At 43.1% G+C, this 27,653-nt stretch overlaps 1 protein-coding gene across 1 annotated transcript in view; it reads left to right on the top strand.

The window, feature by feature from the left end:
* Positions 1–3,213: 3,213 nt before the first annotated feature.
* DPP6 (dipeptidyl peptidase like 6) overlaps positions 3,214–27,653 on the top strand; it is a 1,223,128-nt gene continuing 1,198,688 nt past the window's right edge. The window contains exon 1 of the mRNA XM_049862671.1: positions 3,214–3,649. Coding sequence (XP_049718628.1) covers positions 3,599–3,649 — 51 coding nt within the window. The 5' untranslated portion in view covers positions 3,214–3,598. The remainder of the gene's footprint in view (positions 3,650–27,653) is intronic.

The following is a 27,653-nucleotide window of genomic DNA, read 5'->3' as shown; positions in this document are numbered from 1 at the left end:
ATCTGAGGTGACTGAAAATACCAGGGCTTGGTACAGGTGCACCTTAGTCCTCAAAGTGATGTCTTGCTTTGTAACATTTTAAAGGCATCTTTTGCAGCAGATTTGCCCAATGCAATATGTTGTTTGATTTCTTGACTGCTGCTTCCATGAGTGTTGATTATGGATCCAAGTAAAATAAAATCATTGACAACACCAATATTTTCTCCACTCATCATGACATTGCTTATTGGTCCAATTGTAAGGATTTTTGTTTTCTTTATGTTAAGATGGAATCTATACTGAAGGCTGTAGTCTGTGATCTTCGTAAGCGCTTCAAGTTCTCTTAGCTTTCAGCAAGCAAGGTTGTGTCATCTGCATATCGCAGGTTGTTAATGAATTTTCCTCCAATTCTGATGCCTTATTCTTCTTCATATAGTCCAGTTTCTCAGATTATTTGCTCAGCATGTAGATTGAATAAGTATGGTGAAAGGATACAACCCTGATGCACACCTTTCCTAATTTTAAGCCAAGCAGTATCCCCTTGTTTTTTTCAAACAACTGTCTCTTGGTCTATGTACAGGTTCTGCATGAGCACAATTAAGTGTTCTGGAATTCCCATTCTTCACAATGTTATCCATAATTTGTTATAATCCACATAACAAATCCCTTTTGCATAGTCAATGAAACACAGGTAAACATCTTTCTGTTATTCTCTGCTTCCAGCCAAGATCCATCTGACATCAGCAATGACATCCCTGGTTCCACACCCTCTTCTGAAGCCATCTTGAATTTCTGGCGGTTTTCTGTTGATGTGCTGCTGCAGCTGCTTTTGAATGGTCTTCAGCAGCGTTTTACTTGTGTGTGATATTGTATATTTCCCGCATTCTGTTGGATCACCTTTCTTTGGAATGGGCACAAATATGGATCTCTTTCAGTCTGTTGGCCAGGTAGCAGTCTTCCAAATTGCTTGGCATAGATGAGTGAGCAGCCCCAGTTTTGCATCTGTTTGTTGAAACATCTCAATTGGTATTCTGCCATTCCTTGTGTCTTGTTTTTCACCAATGCCTTCAGTGCAGCTTGGACTTCTCCCTTTAATACCATCGGTTCTTGATCATATGCTACCTCCTGAAATGGTTGAATGTCGACCAATTCTTTTTGGTACAGTGACTCTATTTTTTCCATTCTGTCTATTCTTTTGATGCTTCCTGCATAGTTCAATATTTTGCTCATAGAATTCTTCAGTATTGCAACTGGAAGCTTTGCTTACATGTATTTATATATAGGGTCACTATGAGTCAGAAATGACTGGAGGGCCGTGGGTTACAAAGGAACCATGGTGGGGCAATGATTAACAGCTTGGCTGCTGTTGGCAGTGTGAAACCATCAACCTGCTCCTTGGGAGAAATGACCTGGCAATTGGCTCCTGTAAAGATTACAGCTTAGAGAATCCTATGAGGTAGTTCTACTCTGTCATTTATAGGGTCATCTGTGAGTCCCAGCCCTGGTGGTGCAGTGGTTAAAGAGATGGGCAGCTACAGTAGTTAGAACTCACCAGTTGCTCTGTCTGACAAAGATGGGGCAGTCTGCTTCCATAAAGATTCACAGCCTTGGAACCACTATGGGGCAGTTCTACTCTGTCCTATAGGGTGGCTATGAGTTGCGATCCACTCCACAGGCAATGGGTTTGGTTTGGTTATATCAGTCCGAATCAACTGCAGGGCACACAACAACATATACATGTATACACATATATACACATACATATGTGGGTAAAAGCATTGTGGGGGTAATTTACATATAATTATTCTTGCAATTGTTCAGAGTTTTCTGCTTCTGTGTGGGCTCTAAACTGGTTTCTTTACACTAGGAAATTTTTTTCTGAGTGTTAAAAAAAAAAAAAAAAAGGGAAGGGCTTTCAAAATTCCTCTTCTCTCGCTCCTGCCTCTGCTTCCTCCACTGCTCCATGGCAAGAGCGTGCTCTTGCTTACACACAGGTTCACGCACATGCACACGTACACCAATGAATTCTAGACTGAGGCGCCCGTTGTCCGTAGAAGTAGCCCTGAATCCTGTTTTTGGGGTCTCCCTGTTCCCTGTGGAGGAAAGCTGCCTGAGTCCGTTCAGCACAGGAATTTAAACACCCTATGAGCGTGTGCGCTCTTGAAAGCGCGGGTCTGTGTGTGGTCAGGGGAGCAAACCTGTGGTCCTGAATGGCTAATGTAAGGATCGCCTGTGGTGGGGATTCGGAAGCCCAGGGCGTGGTCATCCAACAACCCGTAGACTGGGGTCGAGGTGAGAGACGTGGGAGCTAGGGTGTGGGCTCGTGCGAAAGCCAGGGGTGATTCCTGGTGCCAGGCAGACCGCTAGGAGCCGGGCTAGGCTGTAAGAAGCAATGGTATCAGACCCCAGCAGGCAGGAAAGAGGGAGCAGAAGCAGCTAAGACACTGGAAGGACCCGCAGGGAGCCTTGAGCTGCGTCGGCAGGGGGTGGAGGCCCAGAGGGGCAGCCAGGTGTGTGCGCAGAGGGCAGCAGAGCCAGCCTGCGGCCCCAAGCTTGGCGCTGTGGTCCCCAGGAAGGTGATTCGGCGCTGTGTAGCTGGGGGCCTTGAGATTCAGGCGCAGACTCGAGTGCAACCATGGAAACGCAACGTGTGTCCCATAGTAACCTGAAACAACATTATTTCTGTGCTGCTATTCCACCCTCCCCCTCTGCTTCCGCGTCCTCGCCTTGCTCCCGGCTTGCTGCAGGCGAGGCACACCCGCGTCTGGCCTTTTCCTGCGTCTCCCTCCCCTCCCTGGTGGAGAGGCCAGAGGGAGTCACAGCTGAGAAATAGTTAACGCGGGCCGGGAGGCGGTGGCTCCACCCGGGAGTCGCTCCAGTTCATGTTTGTAAAGCAAAACGTGCAAGCACCGCGCGCACACGTCGCCCGATGGGGAGGGGGACATTCCCCCGAGGGGGTGCTTGGGGAGGGGTGACCCGCCACCACCCAAACAGTTTGGCCCGCTTAACCTTGCTGCGGTCCGAGACCCCCGATACCGATCTCAAACACGCCACCCCGGCGCGCGTGCACACATAACACACACTCCCCCGCTCGTCCCCGGGCTGTGGCCGCCTGGCCGGTCCCCCGCCCTAAGGGACAAGTGCGAAGACCCCTCCATTCCACGTTGTCTGCGCCGAAAAGGCGAGGCACTGGCTCGCGAGTGTCCCGAGTGTGGCCGGCGTGTGTGGTACCGCGTCTCGCTCGCAGTGTATTTACGGCGCTCTCGCCGGACGCAGACTCGAGTGGCGCTGGTTCCCGCCGGCTCTCGCCGCTCGCAGCCTCTTCCGTGCCCCTTCGCGCGTCTCGTGGTTTCGGTTTAAAGCAACCTCGCCCCCGCCCCCTGCTCTTTTTCCTGGCGGCGGCCAAAAAGAGTTGACTGCTGTTGTGATCCGTCTGGGAAGGGAGAGCAGACGGGGCAGGTGGAGGTTGCGGAATCGAAGATAAGGAAGAATTTTTTTTTCCCCAAAAAGCCACCCCTACCCAGCTATCAGCAAGTTCTACATCTACTTTACTAATCAGCAAGACAATGGATTAAGTAACTGTTCCTGAGCACCAAGCCGGGTTCACACTTTGGGCAAAATGAAGGAAAAGGCGATGATTAAAACCGCTAAAATGCAGGGGAACGTGATGGTAAGTGCCGGCGGGGCTCCCGCCGACTCTCGAGTCACCGGGCGAGGGGCGTGCGGGAGGGTCGGGAGAGGCCCCGCCAGGAAGACAGACCGTGTGGATGGGGTCTGTCGTCCTTAGTCCGCGAACCTCCCAGTGATGACAGGGACCCTCTGTGCCCGTGCGCGGTAGCATTTCCAGCCACTTCCCACCTAAACCCAACCTGGCAGCCACCCCCTCCCTATAACCGGCGCCGAGGACCAGTCATTTATTTGCAGACCGCAACTTTGAGTCTCCTTAGCCTTCCTCCTGTTGGCTTTGTGCCATTGGGTCGGGGGTGGGAGGTGAGGAAGGGAAGCGGGAGGCTAGCCCTTGCTAGCAGCGCGGTCTCTCTGGTCCTGGGGGCTGTTGGAGTTTGAAGCAGACCTCCAGGGCTGCAGCTGGGGGTTTCTCGAGACGGGAGGTTCGCCTCGGTCCACGGACGGGCAACAGGGACCCCGGGCCCTCCCCTGTTGCCGCACTGGCCTCGCTGTGGCAGGTCCACCGAGCTGGAGACCTGTTGGGGTTTTCCGAGGCTTTGGTCCAGCCGGGGCGGGAGCCAGGCGCTGCGCTGGGGCTACTGCTCCAGTGTCCTCGGTGCCTACCGGGCGGAGTCCTGCTCCCCGAGTTGGAGAAAAATCACTACCCCAAAGGTTAATTGGTGTCAGGGAGGGTGGTAATGGCAGATCGCCCTCCGAGGATCACCGTACCCCAGGGGAGCATCTCAGGTCCCTGAGAGGCTCAGGGCTGCAGGCGCAAAGGGCAGCCTTTGCATTGAAAACTTTAATAACTTGAGGACCCCGGCGTCCCGCTTCCCCGCCAGCGCCATCTCCCTGGCCTTCCTCCACCTTGTGAGCCTCGCGGTTTTTGGCGCTATGGTTTGCGGGTTTCCTTTCGCCCCAGGGATGGGGCTGAGGAGGTCAGAATGCTGGGAATCTCCAGGAGAGGACGCAGAGGTTGCCATCTTGTTCTGTGGAAATCGTGTGTATTTATTTGGTGATATTTTAACCCTTTGGGTGCTGGTGTTTAATTATTGGTTGGAGGGTCACTATTTTTAAATGGCTCACAGGTTTGTTTGTGTTTTTGAGGGGCGGCGCAGGGAGATGGGAATTGCCATTTTACTTTCTAAGGTGCAGCAGGAAATGTAGGAATTCTTTCAGGGGCAAGCTCTAAAGTTGTTTACAAAGTGGCCTGGGTCCCTGGCATGGGGTGGGAGAGGTGTGTTTGGGAGAACCCAGTCAGGGGTCCATTTTGAGGTCTCACGTTAGACAGACAAGAGATGAAAATTTTATTTTAATTGAACAAATATCCAACAAGCGGATCCACACCCACAACAAGACACCTGTTGCTTGGCAGAGAACTTGACTTCTGGCCAGAGGTGTGGACCTCTCAATCAAGGCAGACATTAGGAGCTCAATAACTGTATAAAGGTGGGTATTTTCCCCAGGGCCTGCCTCCCCGCATCCCCACATGAAGACAGGTCCTTCAGTCAAGACTTTCTTCGGTCTGTGGGTTCTCTGGCTGACCAACCTAATGGCTTGTTTGTGAAAATACATATGTTACCCCAACTTTACCCACTCGGTTTTTTAGCTGTTGTGCGGCTCAGCAGAAATTTGAGTATAAGCAGGATAGAAACATGTATGGAGTAATATTTTCCAATTATATTACCACCCACACTTGTAATTCCCAATTTATATTATGTTGTAATGTGTTAGTAAAGTCTACACATGTAGAATGATGAGGCTTACAGATAAAAATCAAGATGTATTATTGATTCATTATGTAAATTGATTGTCAAATAAGTATTTCTACTCATAATTTAAATATGGCATTTTATGACATACAACATCTTTATATTATATCTTTAATAGAAACTTTAAAGCTCTTCCCTCCCACTCTCCCCCTTCTGCCTGCCTTCTTAATTCAGAAAAAACGAAGAATGAAAGGAATGCTAATCCTGTTTCTCCCTCCTGTTCTTAATAAGGGTTTTTGATGTGATACGGTATCCCCTCACGTGTCGGATGGTAATAAGTATGATTAGAGCAGGTTGGACTGAGCCTGGAGAATTCTACCGCAATCAATAATGGTTTTGGCTGGCTTAAGAGAAAAATGAGATGCAAATTTACTCAACTTTTGAATGTTAGTATCAAGTCTTAAATTGATAATTATTACTTTTCAGTCTGGTGTGTGACTTATTTGGTGAAATTTCATGTTCCAACTAAATCCACGCAGTTTCCATGAAGTGACCATTCTGCCCTTACGTTGTTAATTTAGGACTTACCAATGCCTAATTTTTTATCAGTTGCCTTGGAAAACTCTTGCTAATCACTGCCTCTTTAGGATTAGATGACTGGCAAATTCTTTGCACTCCCAACTTGATTGGGATTCAGGTGGTATTTTACATTCAGGATGAGGGCTGGGTAATTCATCCCTATTACTGACAGCCTCCAAGAAGCAGCACATCTGACTGCTACAGACAGCGGCAGAATGTTTTATGTTATGCAGGCTCAGCGCATCCACAGAGACAGAGGCACACAGACCAGATCTCAGTCCAGAGATCTTAGAGCTTCTTGAGTTTTCTGGACTCCTATTTGAGGTTTTGATATTTGAGAGACAAACACTGGGAACTGCCCAAATGGTCACTGATGTGCCAAATCCAGTTATAGCCATTCGTGTAAATTGTTTCTCACCCAGTCTCTTCTGATTATATTAACATTGTGTGACCATTGGGGACCTGTGATCAGGAACTCTTTAAGAACTGCGGAAAGAGCGCCCTGGCTTGTCCTTGTCATAACATGGTGCCAAATTAGAAAATCTATTCCTAAAAAAACTGTGGTGCACATTTTATTCCTCAGGCATTGCTGTACAAGTTTATTTCTGATTGCAGTTAGACTCAGAGAAGGCAAACTTATTCGGCTACTATTTGATCTGCTACCGTGTTAATAAGTAAGAAAGAAAGAACGTTGGTGGCTTCATTTCACAACCTTATTCTGTTTAAATCCCTGAGAAGGGTCTATCCACAGATTTTACCTCTAAATATTATGAGAGTTCCTAGACTAAGCATGTCACATTTAGTTTGAGCAATTTAATGTATATGGGAAAAAGCAGATCAAGCATTTCTATCCTCTCATAACAAATTATTTTGTAAAATAATACGTGTTAACAAAAGCTACATTTGGAAGTTCATGAGGGGAGGGCTGGCTTCTGTGTTTTTAACCCAGCCTTTCTTTTTAATATGTTGAATTCTTATTTAGCAGTTGCTTTAATTGAACGGGTTACTTTAGAGAGGCAGATCCTCCTGCTGGAGCCCTGGTGGCACAGTGGTTAAGAGCTATTGTTACCAGAATAAGGTTCTTGTCTCTCACTGGTCAAGAATGAGCAGGTAAGGCACTAGTTTTCCACACGAGCAAAGCTTTATTGAAGGGGCCTGCAAGCGGAGATGAGGAGGGCCTAAAGTAGCGCTTACCCTCGTCTCACAGAACAAAAGACCGCTCAAGTTTTTAAAGTTCTTGGGTGGGAAAAGATTCATGTTTATTCATAGACACAGACAGGGATATGTTAACTAAGGAGTGCGGGCAGCAGCTTTCCAAGATGGGTCCTGTCCTGGAGGCCTCTGGGATTTGTAGCAGGACATATTATGGGATGTCACGCCTGTGCAGTCTCTCTCTCCCTGGGTTTGATTCCCCACCTGGGGCTGCAGCCCCTCACTGCCCCTGGTGGAAGGTCACACAGTGGTCACAGGTGGATGTTCTGCACATGTCCCTGTGGCTGGTTTTCTCCAGCTGCTTCTGAAAGGCAACTTTAAAGACGTTTACGGGCTGTTTTTAGATACCCTGCCCCATTGATCTGCCGAATGGCTTTGTTTCTGTGCCCTGGCCCATTTCTTGTTACTTTGTTTATAGATTTGGGGGCCCCTCTGTTCCCTGTATGACTAAGTCTCTAGGTTCTCTTCTCAACCCCCTATTACCTCTCTGATAGTATAGTCTTTTTCGCTTTTATTTGATTCTCCTCTAACCACACCAGTCTCTTCGCTATTTCTCAAACAGGCACCCTCTGATCTCAGGGCCTTTGCTTCCTATCTTAGTATGGCGAGCTATGGCTGCTAACCCAAAGGTCGGCAGTTCAAATCCACCAGTTGCTCCTTGGACACCCTGTGGGGCAGTTCTGCTCTGTCCTATAGGGTTGCTATGAGTCAGAATCGACTCACTGGAAATGCGGGTTTGGTTTTTGGATCCTCCTAAAATAACTTCTAAAGTCAATGGAAATTTTTATTATGCAAAGGATATTGCTTCATGCTAAACTCTGCTGCTCCATCCATATTAGCTTGCCCGGGCATTGAGTTGCTTAATGGAGACTGAGTAAAGGTTGGTTATAAACAGAAATCTGGAAGATGCCATATGGCTGTTGGGGCCTCCCCTTCCATTGTCCTACGTTGATAGCTCTGTGGGAAGATGGATCTGTGAGAGTCAGGCAGGGTAGGCCTGAAGCCACAGGGACCTTTGGAATTCATGGTTCGTTGGTGTTTGTTTTAAACAAAAGTTGCGGTCTGGGAATACCCTGTAAAGGAAAAACTTAAGTTTTTCTTTGTGGTCACTGGAACAGATTTTAGGTCTTTGGTCACTAATTGTATGTATCTGTGATATTATAAGCCTAGGATCTTCTCAGAGCTAGTGTTCCCCTTTCCTCTGTCAAATAAACACCCTGGTTCAGAATTGCCCAAAGTAAAAGTTTTCATTCAGGTCATTTGAGTACTTGGTGGAGTGCCTGGGTGGCACAAATGCTTAGTGTGCTCAGCTGCTAACCAAAGGTTTGGCTCTTCTAGTCTACCTGGAGGTGCCTTGGAAACAAAGGATCTACCTCAAAATATCAGCCATTGAAAACTTTATGGATCACAGCTGTACTCTGACACACATGGGGTCGTTGTAAGTTGGAGTTAGCTTGGCAGCAGCTGGTTGGTTGATCGGTTGAATACTTGGCTGATTGAGTTAAATGAAATGTTGAGACATTCCAGTGGTGACAGCCTACTTATCAGAAGCCGTGTGAGAGAAGGACGCTCTTTGAGGTTTTTAGGCATGTTTGGGAGGTTTGTGTTGGGTGCAAAACCACCATCGTGGAGCCCCACTTGGAACAGCAGCATGCATCTGAGAGATGATTTTCAGGAGTGTCATCTTCAGTGACACCGTATTTACCCCTGCTTGAGGATTGGCACCGCTTTGCTTCCTGCACTGGGGGTTCACTGGTGAGGGGCAGTTCTGAGACCACTTCTGTGAACACAATAGCATCGATATCTGGGGAAACTTATCTTCTCGAAATGGTTTCAAAACTCACTGTATGAGGAAAGAGTCCTGTCTATTACACTGAAGACTGCTTCTAATGTCCCAGGTTCCTGAGAGTTACCACTGCACGTCCCTGTGGTATAATATCCAGGCTGATATTTCTCTACTTCTTGGTTGTTCAACATCCCTTCCTGAACTACCAACCCTGTAACTAGATACCTCCTGATAGATTTGGAAAACAAAAAGATTGTACAGGGGTCCATTTCACACCCCTCCCACTTTCAGAATTTGCAGGATGGAAAGACTTAAAACACGCTAGTTGCCAGTCAATGGTGCACAAAATTGCTGTAGTTCCCAAAGCCAGAAACGAGATGTCAGTTCAGGATGTTTTGTAAAATGTTGGAAAAGAAAAGTTTGATGGACAGAGCTGATCTGTTTTCCCTGAAGACTCCCATCCAGGTCTTTAGTTCATAGTTCCCCTGGGTCTGTGTGTTCTGACAAATAAACACATTAAATTCACCCTTTCCTGTACTGCAGCCACTTCTTCCCTTTTCCAAACTTTATTGGTGCTAATCACATTACACTAGACTGGTTCATCATTTGGACTTTAAAATCTCTGTGCTTTTACTAAGGAGGTGTGGTGCATTTCGAAATAGTAGTATCTATTATTTACCCATGGGCAGGTGCTTTTCACAGTCATCATTCAAACGGATGAATTTGTTAAAGGAATGGGGAGTTCCTTTCTTAAAAACCATTCAGCACAGAAGTGCATTTGTGAGAAACGTCTGTGGGTTTAGTTGTAGATTTCTTCCTTCTTCCCCCCCCCCCTCCCGTTCTCTTTCCCTCCCTCCCTTCCTCCTTTCCTCTCTTCCTTCCTTCTCCTTCAGGTTCTAATGCATCATGTAATACGAGAGATAATTCCACACATAGAATATTTCCCACTTACAGCTATAATAAAATTGAAGCTTATGGCCCCTTTAGGGACTAAGTACCTACTGCTTTAATACCCTTTTTATTGAGAGTAAATCATTCCAGACCAACTTTCTCTTTTTGCTTTATTAATTTAAAATAAATTTAATAATATAGCAGAATTTAGTGGACTCATTTAGTTATTGGAACCAATTTTATTTGATTACCAGGACCACATTTTAGAACTTAAGAGCATGCCACATACCTCTTAGGTCATATGGAGGTAATGAGATACAGAAGCAGATGTCACCAATCAGAATTTCCCTTTTACCATTGTTCCTTCTTGTGAGGATGAGTGAAAGGATTCCATTCAAGAAGTGGAAGTTCTAAAAACCCATGTAGGGCAATGGGTCTTAACAGTGACAGGACAGTAGAATCAGCTGGGAAGCTGGGAAAAATGCAGGGGCAACAGGTGATTCTATGGGTGCCCCAAGTGGAGAATCATTGGTTAAGGGCAGAGGTTTTCAAACTTGACTGATGTTTAAATCATCTGGAGAACTTCAGAAATTACTGATGCCTTTTGGAGCCCTGGTAGCGCAGTGGTTAAGAGCTCAGCTGTTAACCAAAAGGTCACCAGTTTGAACCCACCAGCTGCTCCTTGGAAACCCTATGGGGCAGTTCTACTCTGTCCTTTAGGGTCACTATGAGTTGAAATTGGCTCAATGGCAGCAGGTTTGGTTTTTTGGTTTTTGGGACTGTCCACCACCACCACCAACACGTCACGCACGTGCACACACACACTGACACGAGAATATGCGTTAGTTTCTCTGAGTTGCAGCCTGGGCATCAATATGTTCTACTGTGCAACCAAAACTGAGAACCACTGAATTTGAGGCAAAAATGTTTTAATGAAAATTTTCAACAAGGCCTGAGGAAATACCCACACTATTTATAAGATGGCCTTTTGGTTAGTGGAAAAAGTACACTCAAGTGTGGTTACGTGAGTTGTGGAGGAAGCAAAATACATGGAAAGATCAGTAAAGGGCACAGAATAAGGAGGGAGATGAAAAGGAACATGGAGGGAAAGAGAAGACAATAACAGTCACCAGGGGAAAAAGCAGAGGGAACATGCTGTGTTTCTAATTTCAGTTTTCTAACCTCAGTTATAGAAAAACAAGAATATTTGAAGAAACTCAGTTCCATTCTCCTTATCTTTACCCCCTGAAAAAAACAGTCCTTTTGACTGCAAGGTACTGTAGTATTTGCCTGTGGTCCACCTAAAAATTTCTTTCAAACCAAGTGGAGCAAGTAGAAATAAAGAGGGAAATAACAAGAAGAAAATTAAAGGTGGCCTGGACCAGGAGAGGGGTTCTGGAACTGGCAATCTGCTGTCTGAGTGACCTTCAGTTTCCTCACAAGTAAAATAAGGGAGTTTGAATATACTGATGACTCCTAAAGTCCCTCTCTACTCCTGCTCTCCAGTCAAGGGTAGCCTTCTTACTGTCTCTTGACTGTTGATCTTAAGCATGCTTTGGATGTAACATTCTCTGCACAACAGTTATTCTGTTGGCATTATAATTTCTTCTGCAGTCACTTGTGTGGGATCTCCCTGCTCACCAGTCTGTCTTCCGGTATGTACCTATTTATAGGCAACGAGAAGATGACATATCTTTTGTATGCCAATATGTCACAAAATCTAAACTGATCATGCCGCCAGCCTTGATAACCTAGGCAGAAACATGTATGTGTGTGTGTGTGTGTGTGTATGTACATACACGCACTCACACTATGCACACCCACCGCATGTGTAAGACGCTTGCACCACTGCTGAGCGTTATCTGCACATTTGTGGAATGAGAGCTGCTGTGGGAATAAGCACTTCGATTGCTTGACATTCTTTGCCTTTAAAAAATAATAAGCACATTCTAATAAAACAGTCTTGCCAAGGGTGTTCTGGTTTCCGGTTGGTGTTACTCATCTGTGGAAATGAAGAAGAATTGCTGACCAGCCAGCCTGGCCACGTGGCCTAGCAGACAAGAGCCAGTTGCTGGATGGGAACATGGTGGGGCTCGAGTTCACCATGCGGAGCAGCCTGGGGCTCATGATAGGAGCAACCTGGGGCTGATTGCATCACCTTTACTGCTGGTGGCATTTAAAAAAAAAAAAAAAAAAGATTGTCTCTCTTTCCTCCCTCCTACTAGACCAATGTCCCCATTGTTATTGTTGTTGAGTGCCCTAAAGCTGGAGTCCCCTCATAGTGACCCTGTGTACAGAGCAGAACTGCCCCATAGGGTTCTCTAAGCGGTAGTCTTTACGGGAGCAGATTGCCAGATCTTCATATAATTTTACTTCAATACAGAAAATTCTCATTTATATGATTTTAGTATGTATAAACGAACAACATGTAATAAAATCTCTGCTAAGGACCGAACTGTGAACCTCAGTAAACCAGACTAACATGACTCCTGAATTTTAATAAAATAAGCTTATATGATTCCAATATTTTAATATAAAATTAAGCTTCTGGGATGTGTCCTGGCCTTGGCAAGCATTTAGCTCAACTTCTTAAACGGTATCATTCTGTTTTGAGGAAGTGAGGATTAGTGATCTTCAAGTCTCAAGGCCAAGATTCTATCATTCCTCCAAAACTGGTTCAATTATGGGCAAAAAAGAGAACTAATATATTTTTATTAAAAAAAAAAACCTGTAATTATCTATAACAAAAAGTCAAGGTTTTTTGATTAAATACTAGTTTCCTAAATATTTGTGTTTATCAGACCAAATCAAATTCTAAGCAAACTTTTTAGAAGAGGTCTTTTTCTTTGGCTGTTCTGCCTGTGACTCTGTACCTGGTATATAGACTTTTAAGATCTTAGCCCTTTCATTTAATTTAAACCTACTTGCTTACAGTTGCACAGTGCTTTCACTGCTTACAAATTTCACGTACACTATTTTGCTATGTCAGAACGATTCTTAGTTTATGGCTGAGAGAGCTACAACTGAGCAGCTATGCGGCAGGAGTCAGCCAGGGGCTCACTGTGGACCCTGCACCTGGGCCAGATCTTTGCAGTCTACCCCACCGTCTTTCAGAAACTGTCGTCTCCAGATCACAACCGGATGGAAGGTGGAAAGACGAAAGGGAGCGTGGAGATCATCTAGAACAACATGTCCTTTAATGCTATATCCTTGTGTGATTTCTGGCCTCTTCTGGAACACGTCCAGGGGCTAAAGCCTCTGCGCTTGGTGACAAATCCTGTTTGTTAGAACAGTTGTTCCTTAGGTTCACATAAAGCACACCTTCATGTACCTTTCACCCACAGCCCCAGCTCTAAGCCTTTAGCTACACAGAGCAAGTCTAATCCCTATTTCCTGTGACACCTTTCACAGACCTTCCCACAGCTATCATGTGGCCCCTTCATGGTCTCTTTTGCAGAGAAAACATCTCCATTTCCTTCAACTTATTTAAAGTTTGATCTAAGTATGAATTTAGCAATTAGAGATGCCTTATTTTTACCCAATTGTTACCTCTTTCAATTTCTCAGCTTCCCCCATTTCCTTCCTCTTTTATTGTTGTTATTTATTTTTCACCTGTTTAAGAACACCACAGCAAAGGTTTAAAAATGTAACTTTAAAAAGCTCTGATTACATGCAGGGTATATACAACACAGGCAGGATTTTCAGATTGCAGCATAATCTTTTGATATCCTCCAGAGAGGATAAGGCTGTCACTTACCAGCAGAAATATTACGGCCTTTCAGCTGACTTCTCCCATGAAGGGCTTACAATTGTTTACAGAATAGATAGAAGCAATCCCTGCCAAACGTCACAACAATAATGAGTCTTTGCAAAGCAAGTGTTATTTCAGTCTAGCTGATATAAACTGTTACCTTCTAAAGTCTGCCCCTTCCCCTTCAATATATACAAAGTAGTTCTACCTCACCTAGAAATAAGAAACATAACCTGACAAAACGTTATCTACTCTGGGACCATCTACTAGGGAAGAAAAAGGAAATCAATCAACTAATTGCAATATCAGGAGGTGAACACCCACCTACACTTTCAGTAGCCACCCTAGCCATAGGAGTTCAGCCCTGTCCTATTGTGAGCACTCAGTCTAGACCTGGGCTGTCTCACAGAGTAGCCACGAGCCAAGTGTGGCTGTGCAAATTTAGAAATTTAAATTAAATAAAATAAAACCATGACCTGCTCAGTTGCACTAGCCAGACGGTCTCCAAAAACTGGATGGACAAGGGGTAATGAAAGAATGATAGTCCAGAGAATAAGTGGATGGCGTGAAGCCAAGATAATTAGAAAAGAGAGCAAATGTGTCGAGAAAGTTTAAGCATGCTGGAAAATCCTAATCAAACCTTTGGAAAATACAAATAGCTGGCCGAGGGAAGGAGGACAGAGACAAGCTCCAGGGAATCTCTAGGGAAGCGGGTCACCAGGTGTTTCTCCTGTATGGCCTCTGGGTGGGTACGGCTGCCAGCCTGTCAATTAGCAGTCCGGTGGTTCACCATTGCACCCAGTCTCCTTGGTGAGAAACTCTGGGGATGGGGTCAGCAAATCTGTACTTTAATAAGCCCTCCAGGTGATTCTGGTGGGTGTTACAATTTATGTCTCAGTTTATCTGTGGTGAAGTGGTAAAGGGGCAAGTTTTTTTTTTTTTTTCTTTAAATTTTTATTTCATCATGAATTGGTACTTTTATAAAACACAGTGAAAATGAATTAATTAAAATATTTCAAAATACAAACCCAAATTTTACATTATTAGATTCACTGATATAAAATTACTCTGTCAAATTGCTATAATGTCATTTAAAACTACTTGGCTCATAAAAACACAGTGACAACCAGTTTGCAGACCGGCTCTTACTGCAGACCACAGTCCAAGTATCCTTGTTCTCCAGGGCCTTGGAAAGCCTCACTGAAATTTTAGCATGGCCTCTTATATGTCAAACCCACCAATTTCTAAAGGTGTCATTTTTTCTTTTCAGCCTTATCTGTAGCATGCTTTCTTGTAGCAAGGAGGTCTGTGAGCCATGACCTCAAAATAATTTTACTGGGTTTGAAGGCTTAGGGCCTTAGTCTCAGGGGTCATCTTGGTCAGTTGGCACAATATAGTCTGTAAAGTTTATGTTCTACATCCTACTTTGGTAAGTAGCATCTGGGGTCTTCTTGTGAGCAGCCATCCAAGAAACAACTATTTGTCTGTATATATCTGGAACAAAAGAGAAAAAAGGAAACCAAAGACTCAAAGAAGAAACCAGTCTACATGAACCACAGCTTCACCTATCCAGAGACCAGAAGAACTAGCTGGTGCCTGGCTACCACTACTGACCATTCTGACTGTGACCACAATAGATGGTCTCGGACAGAATGGGAGAAAATTGTAGAATAAAACTCAAAATCTTACCCAAAAAACAAAGCTAGATGTACTGGACTGGCAAAGACCTGAGGAACCTCTGAGACTGTCACCCTGAAGTACTCTTTAAACTTGGAACTGAAACTATTCCCAGTGGTCACCTTTCAGCTAAATAACAGATTGGTTCATAAAATAGGCAGTATCATCCATGAGTACTGTGTTCCTTTTATATATAAAAACAAAACAAAGAAAAACAAAATTATCTATTTGAGATCAAATGGTTAACATTTACCCTCATACAAAGATGAGGAGGTTAGAGGTGTCAGGGAAGCAAAAATTACAGAAACGGAGCAACCAGAATGGAAATAATTGGAATGTTGACACGATGTGAAAAATGTAACCAAAGTCACTGAACAATATGTGTAGAAATTGTTAAATGAGGACCTAATTTGCTGGGTAAGCTTTCAACAAAAACTAATAAAATATATATATTTTTAAATAACAATAGTGTATTTCCTTAGTTTAACCATTTTATTTTAAATTGAATTAAATATAGAATGCTAATATGGGTCAGTTTGGAGTCAAAGAGATAGCTCTCAATTTGAGTTTTGTTATTAAAGATGGATTTATATTTGCCCCACTTTTCTCTAAAGCTTATTTTTGGCTGTGATTATTTAAAATGATTCCTCTTTTTTTTTTTTTAAAGTTATATAGGAAATGTTAATTACTTCAGTTACAGACTCTTAATTCTAAAGCAGACCACAAAGGCTTTTTTTTTTTTTTCCCTCTCTTTCTTCTTCAATACATATAAAGGAGATAATGTTAAAATACTCTTATGCAAATTTTAAAATTCCTTGTTACATTAACAATGCTAATTAAAGTTAATGCATTCTTAATGCTTCTGTGTGATCCAGAATATTCCGAGTGCTTAGAAATATTTCAGGACCACCCTGCAAATATAGGGGAAGTGGAATTTTTCATGGAGATTAGTTCTTTTCAAATGGATTTAGTGCCCAATTTAAGAGATGAAAAAGAGCTTGGAAGTCAGTGCAGTGCAGTGCAGAAGCCTCTGCTGTTACAGGTTGAAAACCCACTTGCCTCAAACCCCTCTAATTGGGTCAGTACAGAATTGGAGGTGAATGATCAATGCAGGTCAATAGAAGGGGGGATTGTCCTTCATCAAGCAAAGCAGAGCAACATAAGGAAGGGGGGATTACAGAAATAGGTCAGTGATGGAGACTGAGAAACATAAGCTTGCTGCAAATGCTGTCAGGCACCCCCAGGACCAGGCTGAAATAATGGGAGGAACGGCATTGTTCTTCAGTAGGATTATGTCTTCAGATCAGATAAGATAAACAGACCATGTTGTGGCTACACTGACCCAGGGAATTCTTTTTGCAAAGCATTTAAAGAATAAAGATTCAGACTCTTCACAGGTCACCTTACTTAGGTTAATTTAGGTGGCCACAGAGTCTTGCTCAAGTAGTTTTTTCTGACTGCTTCAACCTATACTTCTTTCTTTCTTCCTTGAGCTCCTTAACTACAAACAAAAATGTGGAGGGGCATGTGGAGCTCACAGAATGGTATACTTGTAGCCAGACCACCATTTTGTGCCTTCTGGAAATTCCCACGTGGAATCTTTAGTGCCAAAGCATTCAAATGAGTAACCTTTACAACAGCCAGAAAAGCCACAGACACTCATCAAGAGTGACTGGAACCTGTCCCAGGCTTATTATAGATGCTGAGTGCTTGAGATGTCAACACAATTTAGCCAAAAGTGAGGGCCTGGAGGGTGCCAAGGACACCAGTGCTTGATGGAACCATTTCCTATTCCAAGAACTTAAGAACAAGGGGGGAGAAAAAAAAAAAAAAGCACAACACTTAGGGTTTTCATGTCATGGACCAGAACACTGGGGACTGTACAGGGTAGTGGGGAGACCTAGGAACCCTGGGCAAAGTGAGCAATCAAGTCTTCAGAGCTTGCTACCCAGGGTTGGTTTATCAGCCTTACTTCTAGGAGGATTACTTATCCTGTCCTTAACTTATGGTGAGCAATGAGGTAAGCATTTGACATGCTGCATCTCATTAAAACTGTAACAGCCCTGCATGGAAGTGATATTATCTCCACATTTAAAATGAGGCTCAAAGAAGTTCAATCAGAAAACTGCCCAGGGTCACCTACTTGTGGTAGAAAGCCAGTACCCAACCTAGATACCCGTAACTCTGTCTTTGAAGAGAAGGGATCAAGCGTTGGGTTTCCGACACAGAGATGGCACTCTTCAGTGTATTAAAAACAGTAATCATTCAGTGAGGCCTTATTAATGTCATAGTTCCCGAGGCCACGTGAAGGGCATTTGGAAGCTTATCCAAAAACTCAATTCTGCTAGCTGTAATCTTACTTTTCATTTTATCTTTTTACCCTTTCACAGCATCATCTATTGGTTATTTGTTGCATTTAAGGTCTGTAATTAAGGGTGTCTGTTATCATCATTATATTCAGTACTTTATAGTCTTTCAATATCACAAGAGTTCAGCATTGGTGCCCCATCTCCCACTAAAGGGGAGAGAGAACTTTGTTTAGCAGGACTTTCTGCTGTTCTCAGAAACTGTCAATCACCTCACTGTGCTGAGCAAAGGGTTTCCTGTATTTGGTGCTGCCTGTATAAAGAATCAGGCAGGCAAACCTTTGGCTAACCAGAGAACTAAAATAGGTTAATTTTAGACCATGATTCCTCCACCTTCTTTGAAATCTTTGCACTTGGGTAACCCTCATCAGTGGGGACTAGGTAAAGGGGCAGGAGATAAAACTGAACTCGAGTGCTAATGATTTCAGTGAAAGGCTTGGTGGACATAGCAGTGGGACTCTCTGGGGACAGTGAGCATTTTGGATCACATGCTAATCATGTCTTGAGTGACTGAATGAATAATAGGCATATATCTGATAGCTACTGAGTGTCTCATATGCTAGGCACTATGGTTAAGATGAACAAAATATAGTCCTGTCTTTTCCCTTGTTGGGCTTACGTTCTAGTGGCAGAAATAGAGAACAACTGATTATACAATTAATCATTCAATGAAAACCTCATGTGTTCTGCAAGGAAGTAGATTGAGATCCTTATTTCAACAGAGCGGTCATCATCTAGTTTGGAATGTTTTTTCAAGTAGAAGTTCTGAAGCTCAGATCTATGCGAAAGATGGGATAGATGAGAAAGATGATGCCTGCAAATTATCAATCCAAAGCAAAAAAAAAGTTTTAATTAATAATTTTTCCTTATATATAAAATTTCTACAACTTAACAAGAAAAAGACAACCCAATCAAAAAATGGGCAAGGGACTCGCACAGACATTTCACCAAAGAGGATATTCAAGTGGCTAACAAACACCTGAAAAGAGCTCATGTCATTAGCCATTAGAGAGATGCAAATCAAAACCACAGTGAGATATTCCCTCACCCCTACTAGAATGGCAATGATTTTAAAAAACCAAACAAAACATGAAAATAACAAATGTTGGCAAGGATGTTGGGATATTGGAACCCTTATCCATTATTGGTGGGAACATAAAATGGTACAACCATTGTGGGAAACAGTATGGTGATTCCTCAAAAAATTTAAAATGGAACTACTATGTGACCTAGCAATTCCTTTCATAGGTATATACACCCTAGGGACCTAAAACAAGCAACATGAATAGAATATGTACACATATGTTCATTGCAGCACTATTCACAATAGCAAAAATGTGAAAACAACCCACGTGTCCATCAATGGATGACTGAATAAACAAAATGTGGAATAGCCATACGATGAAATGTTATTCAGCCATAAAGAGAAATGAAGTCCGATACATGCTACAACATGGATGAACCTCAAAGACATTATGCTGAGTGAAATAAATCAATCATGAAAGGACAAAGAGTGTAAGATCTCACTTATAGAAAATGACAAGAATGGGTAAATATATAGAGAGCAATGGTTATTTAGTAGTTACCAGTGGCGGGAGGTGAGTCGAGAGGGAGAACCATTCTTTGGGAAGCAGTGCATTTTTTCTCTTTGGTGATGGGGAAATTGGCATTGATTAAGGGTAGTCATTACATCACTTGACTAATATAACTGATAGCACTAAGCTATACACCAGAGAAAGGTCAAATTGGCAAATGTTGTGTTATATATAATTTTACAACAAGAAAAAGGGAGCAGTTACTGACACTGCTCAGGTACAACCAAACACTTCATGGGATTAGTTTTCTTGATTCAAAGGTTTAGAGTCATGGTTTTGTGGGACAGCCCAGTCAATTGATCTAATGTTGTTTTTAGAATTTCTATTGTATCTCCTGGTTTGTTGAGTAGTGCCTGGGGTCTTACAAGCTTGCCAGCACCCAACCAAAATTTGCCTAGAGCAGCAGAGGAAAAAGGAGGCCTAGGAATCAGAGGAGGCAATGTCTCCATGAACTGCTGCCCCTTTGCCATGAAACCAGAAGAACTGAATAGTGTGGCAAGCTACCATTAATGAACATTTTGATGAAGGATTAAATAGATACAGCCTGATTAAAAGGGGGTAAAATGTGAAACAGATTTTTAAAGGCTTATAGAATCCAGACTTCCTGGACCCAATGAGACTTGAGGAATGGCTGACTCTTTTGCCCTGAGATAATCTTTAAAACTTGAACTGAAACTATTCCCTGACGTCAAACCAAACAACAGTTTAGCTCAATTAGTAAAGGATGTTTGCCAAGAGCATTGTGCTGTTTTAAACAATTTTCTATATAAGATCAAATTGGCAACAGTACCTAAAGCATGGATGAGAAGTTTAGGGGGCAGCACGTCTAAGGTAGTGATGTGAAGTAATTGGGGAAGAGATAGCAAGAACGATGATACAAAGTGAAGCAAGTAGCCAACATCACTGAATCGTACCTGTAGTAATTATTGAACGGATGCATGTTTTGTGCACCAAAAATACATAAAAAAAAGAATATAGAAATATAAGTTCAGATAATGAGTATATATATATAAAAAAGACCAGTCGGTGATCCATGGAAGGAATATGTCCATGGAATCTTCCATCCTAGTTACCAGCTTTCTGCTGTTAAGGGGAAGTTTTCGGTTGGCCAGGAGGGAGTGAAAACAAAGTTGGGCTAGGGATGCCGGGGGAGGAGGGAGGGATGAGTAGATGGAGCAAGGAGCATTTTTTAGGGCACTGTAATAGTGGATACATGACGTAATACATTTGTTAAAATTAGGACTATAACACAAAGAGTAAACACTAATGTAAACTGTAGACGTTAGTTAATAATCTTGTATCAGTATTGGTTCCTCAGTTGTAATGACTGTACCACATCAATGCCAAGATGTTAGTAATAGGAGAAACAGTGTGCCCGGACAGGGAGTGCATGGGAACTCTCTGTACTTTCTGGGCAATATTTCTGTAAACCTAAATCTGCTGGAAAAACTAAAGTCAATTAAAAAACAAGGCAAAATAAACAAAAAGTATTTCTTAAAGGGAGTTAAACTGCTACTTACTGGCAATTTGCTAACGCAGAATTTAAAAAGAGAATTTAAATGAAATTTCAAGTGAAGCTTGATTATATCTATGATTTGTGAGTGCTGTGAGAGAAATGTGAGCTATTTCACTTAGGAAAGCCTTGAGGACTCATTTGACTAGGTGTAAAAAAAGGTGTAAAGGTACAGGATATTGTCTCGGTGTGGACAACTGAGAGGAGCACCATGTGGGTGCACTCACCTTTGAAGAGTGGAGGTGGAATTACGAGTGTGACCCTGGCACCAAATACCAAAGACCTTAGCAAGAGCTAGTAGTGAAACAATACAAAGAAAAGCAACAGTGAAACGTGGGTGATATGACTTGCAGTATATAAAGTTGGGGAAAAAAATAAGCTAAGGAGACTGATCAAAAACCAGGCGGTGTCGAGTTCACTCCGACGCCTGGTGACCGCACGTGGTCAGAGCAGAACTGTGAATCAGAGGGTTTTCAATGGCTAATTTTCCGGAAGTAGATTGCCAGGCCTTTCTCCCGAAGAACCTCTGAGTGGACTTGAACCTCCAACCTTTTGGTTAGCAGCTGAGTGCATTAACCATTTGTCTCACCCAGGGACTCCAAGGAGACTAATATAAGTGTTATACATGTATTTGGAATGATGGAATACATTTTAAACGCACTCAAAGGGCACCTGAACCCAACTTTTATGAAGAGATCTCTACTCAAAGTAGAAGAAAAATAGTGTAAACTTCTCACAATTTAGTATCACATCCCATTGGCTATTACAAAAGCAGATATTTGAGAGCTAAACACACTGCAGCGTAATCTGCTGATTAAAGCGCAGTGGAGTTTTCAGTTCCGGGTACAACCACAACGCACTGCCGTCGAGCCGATTCCGATTCATAGCGACCCTATAGGACAGAGTAGAACGCCCCATAGAGTTTCCAAGGAGCGCCTGGCGGATTTGAACTGCTGACCTCTTGGTTAGCAGCCGTAGCACTTAGCCACTACGCCATCAGGGTACCACGTATAAAAAAGGAGCATGGACTAACTGGTATGCATACAAGGCATCTGAATCACGAACGATAGAAATTGTGTTGGCAAAGGAAATTTGAAGTAAATGAAGATGTTTAACCCAGGAAAGCAAAGATATGGGTGAAGGGAATGACTGGAGTTCACAAATATCTGGAAGGCTTTCCCAGAAGTAGAATCAGATCTACTTTTTCTGATATTCGAGAAATCAGGGTCCCTGGGTTAAAATCAGAGGCAGGCAGTTCTTAGCTTAATAGGAGAAAGAAGACAAAGAATGACACAGCGATAGGAATCTGTGTTCTGAAGACTCCTGAGTTTATATCCCAACCCCTGCCTCTCTGTGGAGCTCCTGCATTTATTCCCAGCTCCCTACTGGACATCCATCTGTTACTTCCTAATAGGCTTCTCAAAGTCAGCACAGCCCAAACAGGATTCTCCATTCACCTCCTCCAATGTGCTTTGTTTTTAGACATCCTTATCTCAGCACACGAAACCATCTATCACCTGAGATTAAGGTTTAAATATGGAGTCATGCTTGATTCTTTTCTTTCCTTCATGCCTCACAGCCAATCAATCTGTCCATCCGCAAAGCAGCTGTGGCTTCAAATGCCTCCCGATCCCGAGCAATTCTCTTCTCCTCTGTGACCACCGTCTCAGTCCCTGGCATCCTCCTGTCTCACCTGGACCAGAAATAGCCTCTTCTTTGGCCTTCCTGCTTCCACTTTTGGTATGAGCTAGATGATTAGAAGACGTACCTCATAGTCTTCAGAGTGGTCCTTTTAAAAATGGGTCAGATTAGTCCACTCAGCACTTCTCACCTGCTAGGATAAAACCCATCTCTCTTATCATGCCGCCACGTCTCCAGTCTCACCTCCTGCACCCTCCTCCTCCCCATTCTGCCCTGACCCCGCTCCATTGGCCTCACTCTCGCCTATGGAACACACCAAGCTTTCTTTAGTCTCCCTTCCTTTACACCTGTTCCTGCCACCTGGAACTCCTCCCCCAGACCTTGGCTCCCTCTGTCTGGAACTCTCTACCTCTAGACCTTCAAACTAATTTTCCACTACCCCCAGCCCCCACCCGCTGATGTAACACAGTAAGGTAGTTCTCCATCGCATCCACCTACAAGTCAGGACACTTCCACAGTCATTCTCAAACCAATTACCCTTTACCTTCTTGAAATTATTATTGGTTTGGTTGACTATTATCTATCTGCTCAATTAGAATGTCAGCTCCACTGAGCAGGGATTTTGTCAGACGTGCTTACATTCTATAGTCCTCGTGGCTGGGACGTATTAGGTTTTCTAATAAACCTAGATGGAATGAAGTAACGTGGGGTGGGGTTGTTCAGATTGTTTTCTTTTTTAAGTTTTTAGGTCATTTTTTGTTCGTTTCTTTGTTTGGAATTGAAAGTAATTTCAAGGCAAGGATAACAAAAATTCATGATGAATTTGAACTGAGGTAAGGAAGAGCAATGTAGCGGTATCTCTGAAAAAGTCCTGTGCTGAGAAGAATGAGACCTATGCCAGTCCCCACTTATAATTCAGAGCCCTGAATTGAGGTCAGAAGAAATTCCTTCTGCAGGCACAGAGTACAGGACGAGAGAATCAGATGTGGTGTTACATGGCTGGTACCAATTCAGTTTTAATGCAGCTTTGTTTATTATTATTATTAATTTGTTTTTTTCCTTGTTGTTTTTGTGGAGAATATACACAGCAGAACGTACACTGATCCGACAATTCCTACATGTACAATTCAGTGACATTGATTACATTCTTCAAGTTGTGCAACCATTCTCACCCTCCTTTTCCTAATTGTCCCTTCCCCATTAACATAAACTCACTGTCCCCACAGATCCCCATCTAATCTTTCAAGTTGCCCTAGTCAGTTTGATCCCATATAGATAGGTCTTAAAAGAGCACAATGCTCAAGGCAGACATTCTTTATTAGTTAAGCTAAACTATTGTTTGATTTTTAAGAAGAACTCAGGGGGTATTTTTTGGTTTAAGGTTTAAAGATTATCTCAGGGCAATAGTTTTGGGGGTTCATACAACCCCCTTGGCTCTGGAAAATCTAAATTCCATAAGATTTTAAAATTCTGTTCTACATTTCTCCCCCTTTTGATCAGGATTCTTCTATAGAATCTTTTTTTTTCCTCAGTTTTATTTTGTTGTTGTTGTTGAGAATATACACAGCAAAACATGTACCAGTTCAATAGTTTCTGCATGTGCAATTTAGTGAAACTGATTACATTCTTCACATCGTGGAATGATTCTCATGCTCCTTTTCTGAGTGTTCGTCTCCCACTAACATAAACTCACTACCCCCTAAGGTTCCTATCTAATCTTTCAAGACGCTGTTATCAATTTGATTCCATATAGATAATTCTTAAAAGAATGCTGCTCTGCTTTGACACTTATTTTAAAATAATTTACCTGTCATGCCTCTGCTCTTTGGGTGAGGTGGCACTTATAGTGCACTTGGTGCACCAAATACCCAGTGGGCATTACTGAGCTGACACAGCAAGCTCGATGTTCTGTAGCCTCACAGCACAAGTCCGGAGTCACTGAGCTGAAGCCTTTGGTCAAATGTGTTTAGGAGCTCAGAACTTTCCAGAATGTACACAATTTACTCAGTGCTTTTATTGTATATTAGGTAACACTCCAGTGGTGTCTGGGCACCACTCCAGAAACAAACACATTAAAGTTTCTGCAAAAGATAAATACAAGTAACCATGTTCACACTAATTAGGATAAATCAAAATTATTCATTGCTTTGTATCAGTTCTAGTCAGTTTTTCAACCAAAAGAGTTCAGGTCAGGTTGGGCTTTGTTTCCAAATGAGTTTGAGAGACTTGTATGGGTTTTGAAATTGTGGCCTATATAGGGTATGATCCCTGCTTTTCTGCAGCTGAAATCATTTTATAACCGAGATATGTGCTCCTGCACATGAAGCAAATAGGTCTCTCCAGGAAGGCTGCAGATAGGAAGGGGCCTGACCTCAGCTGGGAGGTCAGCAGGGACCAGGCCAGGAGAGCTTTGTGACCGGGGTGTGGCATGAGGCTCTGCAAAGAGCTGGAGGCCTCCCCAGCCTGGATCCAAATTCTCTTTCCTATTACATTTCAGCAGCCAAAATAGCTCTTTGAATTTGGTGCTGAGAGGATTTAGAGATACTAAAAATTGCAGCATTTCCAACCGAGCTATTTGTAAGAGGGAAGACAGAGAGGTAGAGAAGTGGGTTGTTGAAGATAATAGGGTGAACTTGAAAAAGGAAAAAATGAGGATTCAAATAGGACACTCTTCCTCATGTTGAAATTTCTCAAACTCAAAATTCTCTAAGGAGTTTTACTCTGATTTTCCTTAAGGGGAGAAATTAAACTTTTCAAATTTATGTGTCTGTACATATGTAGTTTTGCAGGACTAGCAGAGTTGTTAGGGCTCCACTGAAAAGGGCATCCCTATGGCTGATCCACGGAGGCTCTAATTAGCCTTTCTGCTGCTTTCTGACTTAAGAAAAAGAGTGAACCTGTGGACTAGTCTGAAAAAAGATGAGTGTCAACATGCATCATTCTAACTTTTAAACATCATGGCGTCACTTTACTACCCCGATTATTTTAGCTGGTACGTGGTGTTTGAATCTCCTCTCCACTACCAAGTGTGTTTCTCTATTAAGGTTTTTCTATGTAGAGCCGTGTTTGGGAGTCATGGTCTGTTTTCTCATCATCAAATGTTGCAGTTGTTGTTAGTTGCCGTTGAGTGGATTCTGATTCACGGCGACCCCACGTGTGCAGGGTAGAACTGCTCCATGGGGTTTTTAAGGCTGTGATCTTTCAGAGGCAGATTGCCGGGCCTGTCTTCCAAGGCCCCTCTGGGTGGGTTCAAACCACTAACCTTTCAATTAGTGTTTGAGCATTTAACTGTTTGTGCCACCTTAGGACCGTACATCTTTAAATAGTGGGTCGCAATTGAACACTATGGTCCTTTCCATCTCTTAACGTAAATTCCTTGACTTTAGGGTATGTCAGAATAACTCTGATCATAACATGTTATTAGTTGCTCTCACCTGTAGTCATAGCAAAACATTCTGTTGTCTGGCCCTGTGCCGTCGTCGTGATCATGGGCAAGCTCAAGTGCATTGCCGTGGCTATCGTTATCCACAAGGTTTTCATTAGCTGATTTTTGGAAATAGATCACCAGGCCTTTCCTCCTAGCCTGTCTTAGTCTGGAAGCTCTGCTGAAACCTGCCCACCATGGGTGATCCTGCTGGTATTTGAAATAGATTTCAGTATCATAGCAACATGTAAGCTACCACAGTATGACAAACTGACAGATAAACAGTGGGATCATGACATAATCCATTGTTTCTTCATAACCCTATACACTACACGGAAGTATCATAGAGTCTCAAAATTGTAAAGCATCTTAACTAGAGGTTATCTGATATTGCTTCCCCTAGACTGCAAAAATAATTCTATTGACTTTAATTTTTATCTCCCTGTAACTCTACTCATTGGTCCTAGAGCAGTTGTTTGGACCAACCCAAGCGTATCCCATCTTCGTCTACCTGATACATAGTCAGTATTGGAAGACACCCTTCACATCTCCCCGTAGCGTTCTTCTTGTAAGGTAAAATATTATGAATTCAACCTTGCAGGATGTTGTTACCTTTGATTTTTATAGACCTTAATGTAAAGCAAGGAGCCCGGGTGGCGCAACGGTTATGCACTCGGCTTCTAATGAAAAGATTGGTGGTTCACACTCACTCAGAGACTCTGTGAGAGAAAGACCCAGCAATCTGATCCTGTAAAGATTACAACCTAGAATACCCTATGGGAAAGTTCTACTCTGTCACATTGCTGAGTTCAGAATTGACTGGACAGCATCCAACAACAACAACAACAGACTTTAAAGCACATTAAAGTCTTGCAGAGAAGCCCTTCATTCCTGGATGATGGAGTGTGCTCCAAACCACAAAGTAGGTCTGTGTCAGCGTGTTGATGGGGAAAGGGTACAGCTGGTTCTGGAGCATTCTTACTGCAATGCATTACCAGAATGTCCACATTTGAGAGGTGCACACTAGAAAATGCAGTTGTTTTTTTGTTTTTTATGAATGCCAGGAAACCAGTAGTGTCTCTTATTGTTGGAATGGTCAAAAAAAAGACATGCATTTGGTGTTCTTTGAAAACTGACTTACTTGGCTAAGCCAGTTCATTGAGGCAAGGAATTTCCCTTACCTGTCACCTGTGTGCGTGCTCATTCGAGAAATGCCTTCTTCTGGCCACAGGCTTTTTTAAACAAGCAGCTTTAGAATTATGTTTTACCTAGGATGTTTACATGCACAATTTAATGAATTTTAGCATATTTACAGAGTTGTATCACCATCACCACGAATGTGTCAGCACATTTCTGTCACCCACTTCACAGTCTTCTTAAGAAACAGGTTGGATATAGATCTCCATGGAAAAGGCACTTACTCCTGTTGTCTACATATGCACAAATTAAAGTCCAGATAGGCTAAGGACACACTGGCTCCTTATTTCACAGAGTCCTGTTACGTCATCTGCATGGCACATGCAGGTTGCCTTCGAGGCGGTCTGCAGAACCCAAGTACCTGTCAGAGTACTGGGATAAGAAGTCCAACCAGTGGTACCAGCCACTCCATGGGTGTTATATCCATTTATCCTGATCAAGTCACACACACAAGACAAATACACAGTGTTGGCAATAGTGACATCTGTGTTAATGTTCACAGACAGCAGACAGTGTACAACAGAAGAAGTTCCAACACAAGCAGTCCTCCCTGGCTCAAAAGTTGTGTGGGCAGGATGGAAAACCTCCACGGGTGCAGGTGAAGGACCTGAGGCTCTTCCCCTACCCAGTTTTATATTCCAGGGCTTGTGTATTTCACTGCACA

This window comes from Elephas maximus, chromosome 20, assembly GCF_024166365.1.
Source record: "Elephas maximus indicus isolate mEleMax1 chromosome 20, mEleMax1 primary haplotype, whole genome shotgun sequence".
Taxonomy (NCBI): Eukaryota; Metazoa; Chordata; class Mammalia; order Proboscidea; family Elephantidae; genus Elephas; species Elephas maximus.
Note: the sequence above shows the minus strand (reverse complement) of the source record. Positions and strands in the feature narration are given on the sequence as shown.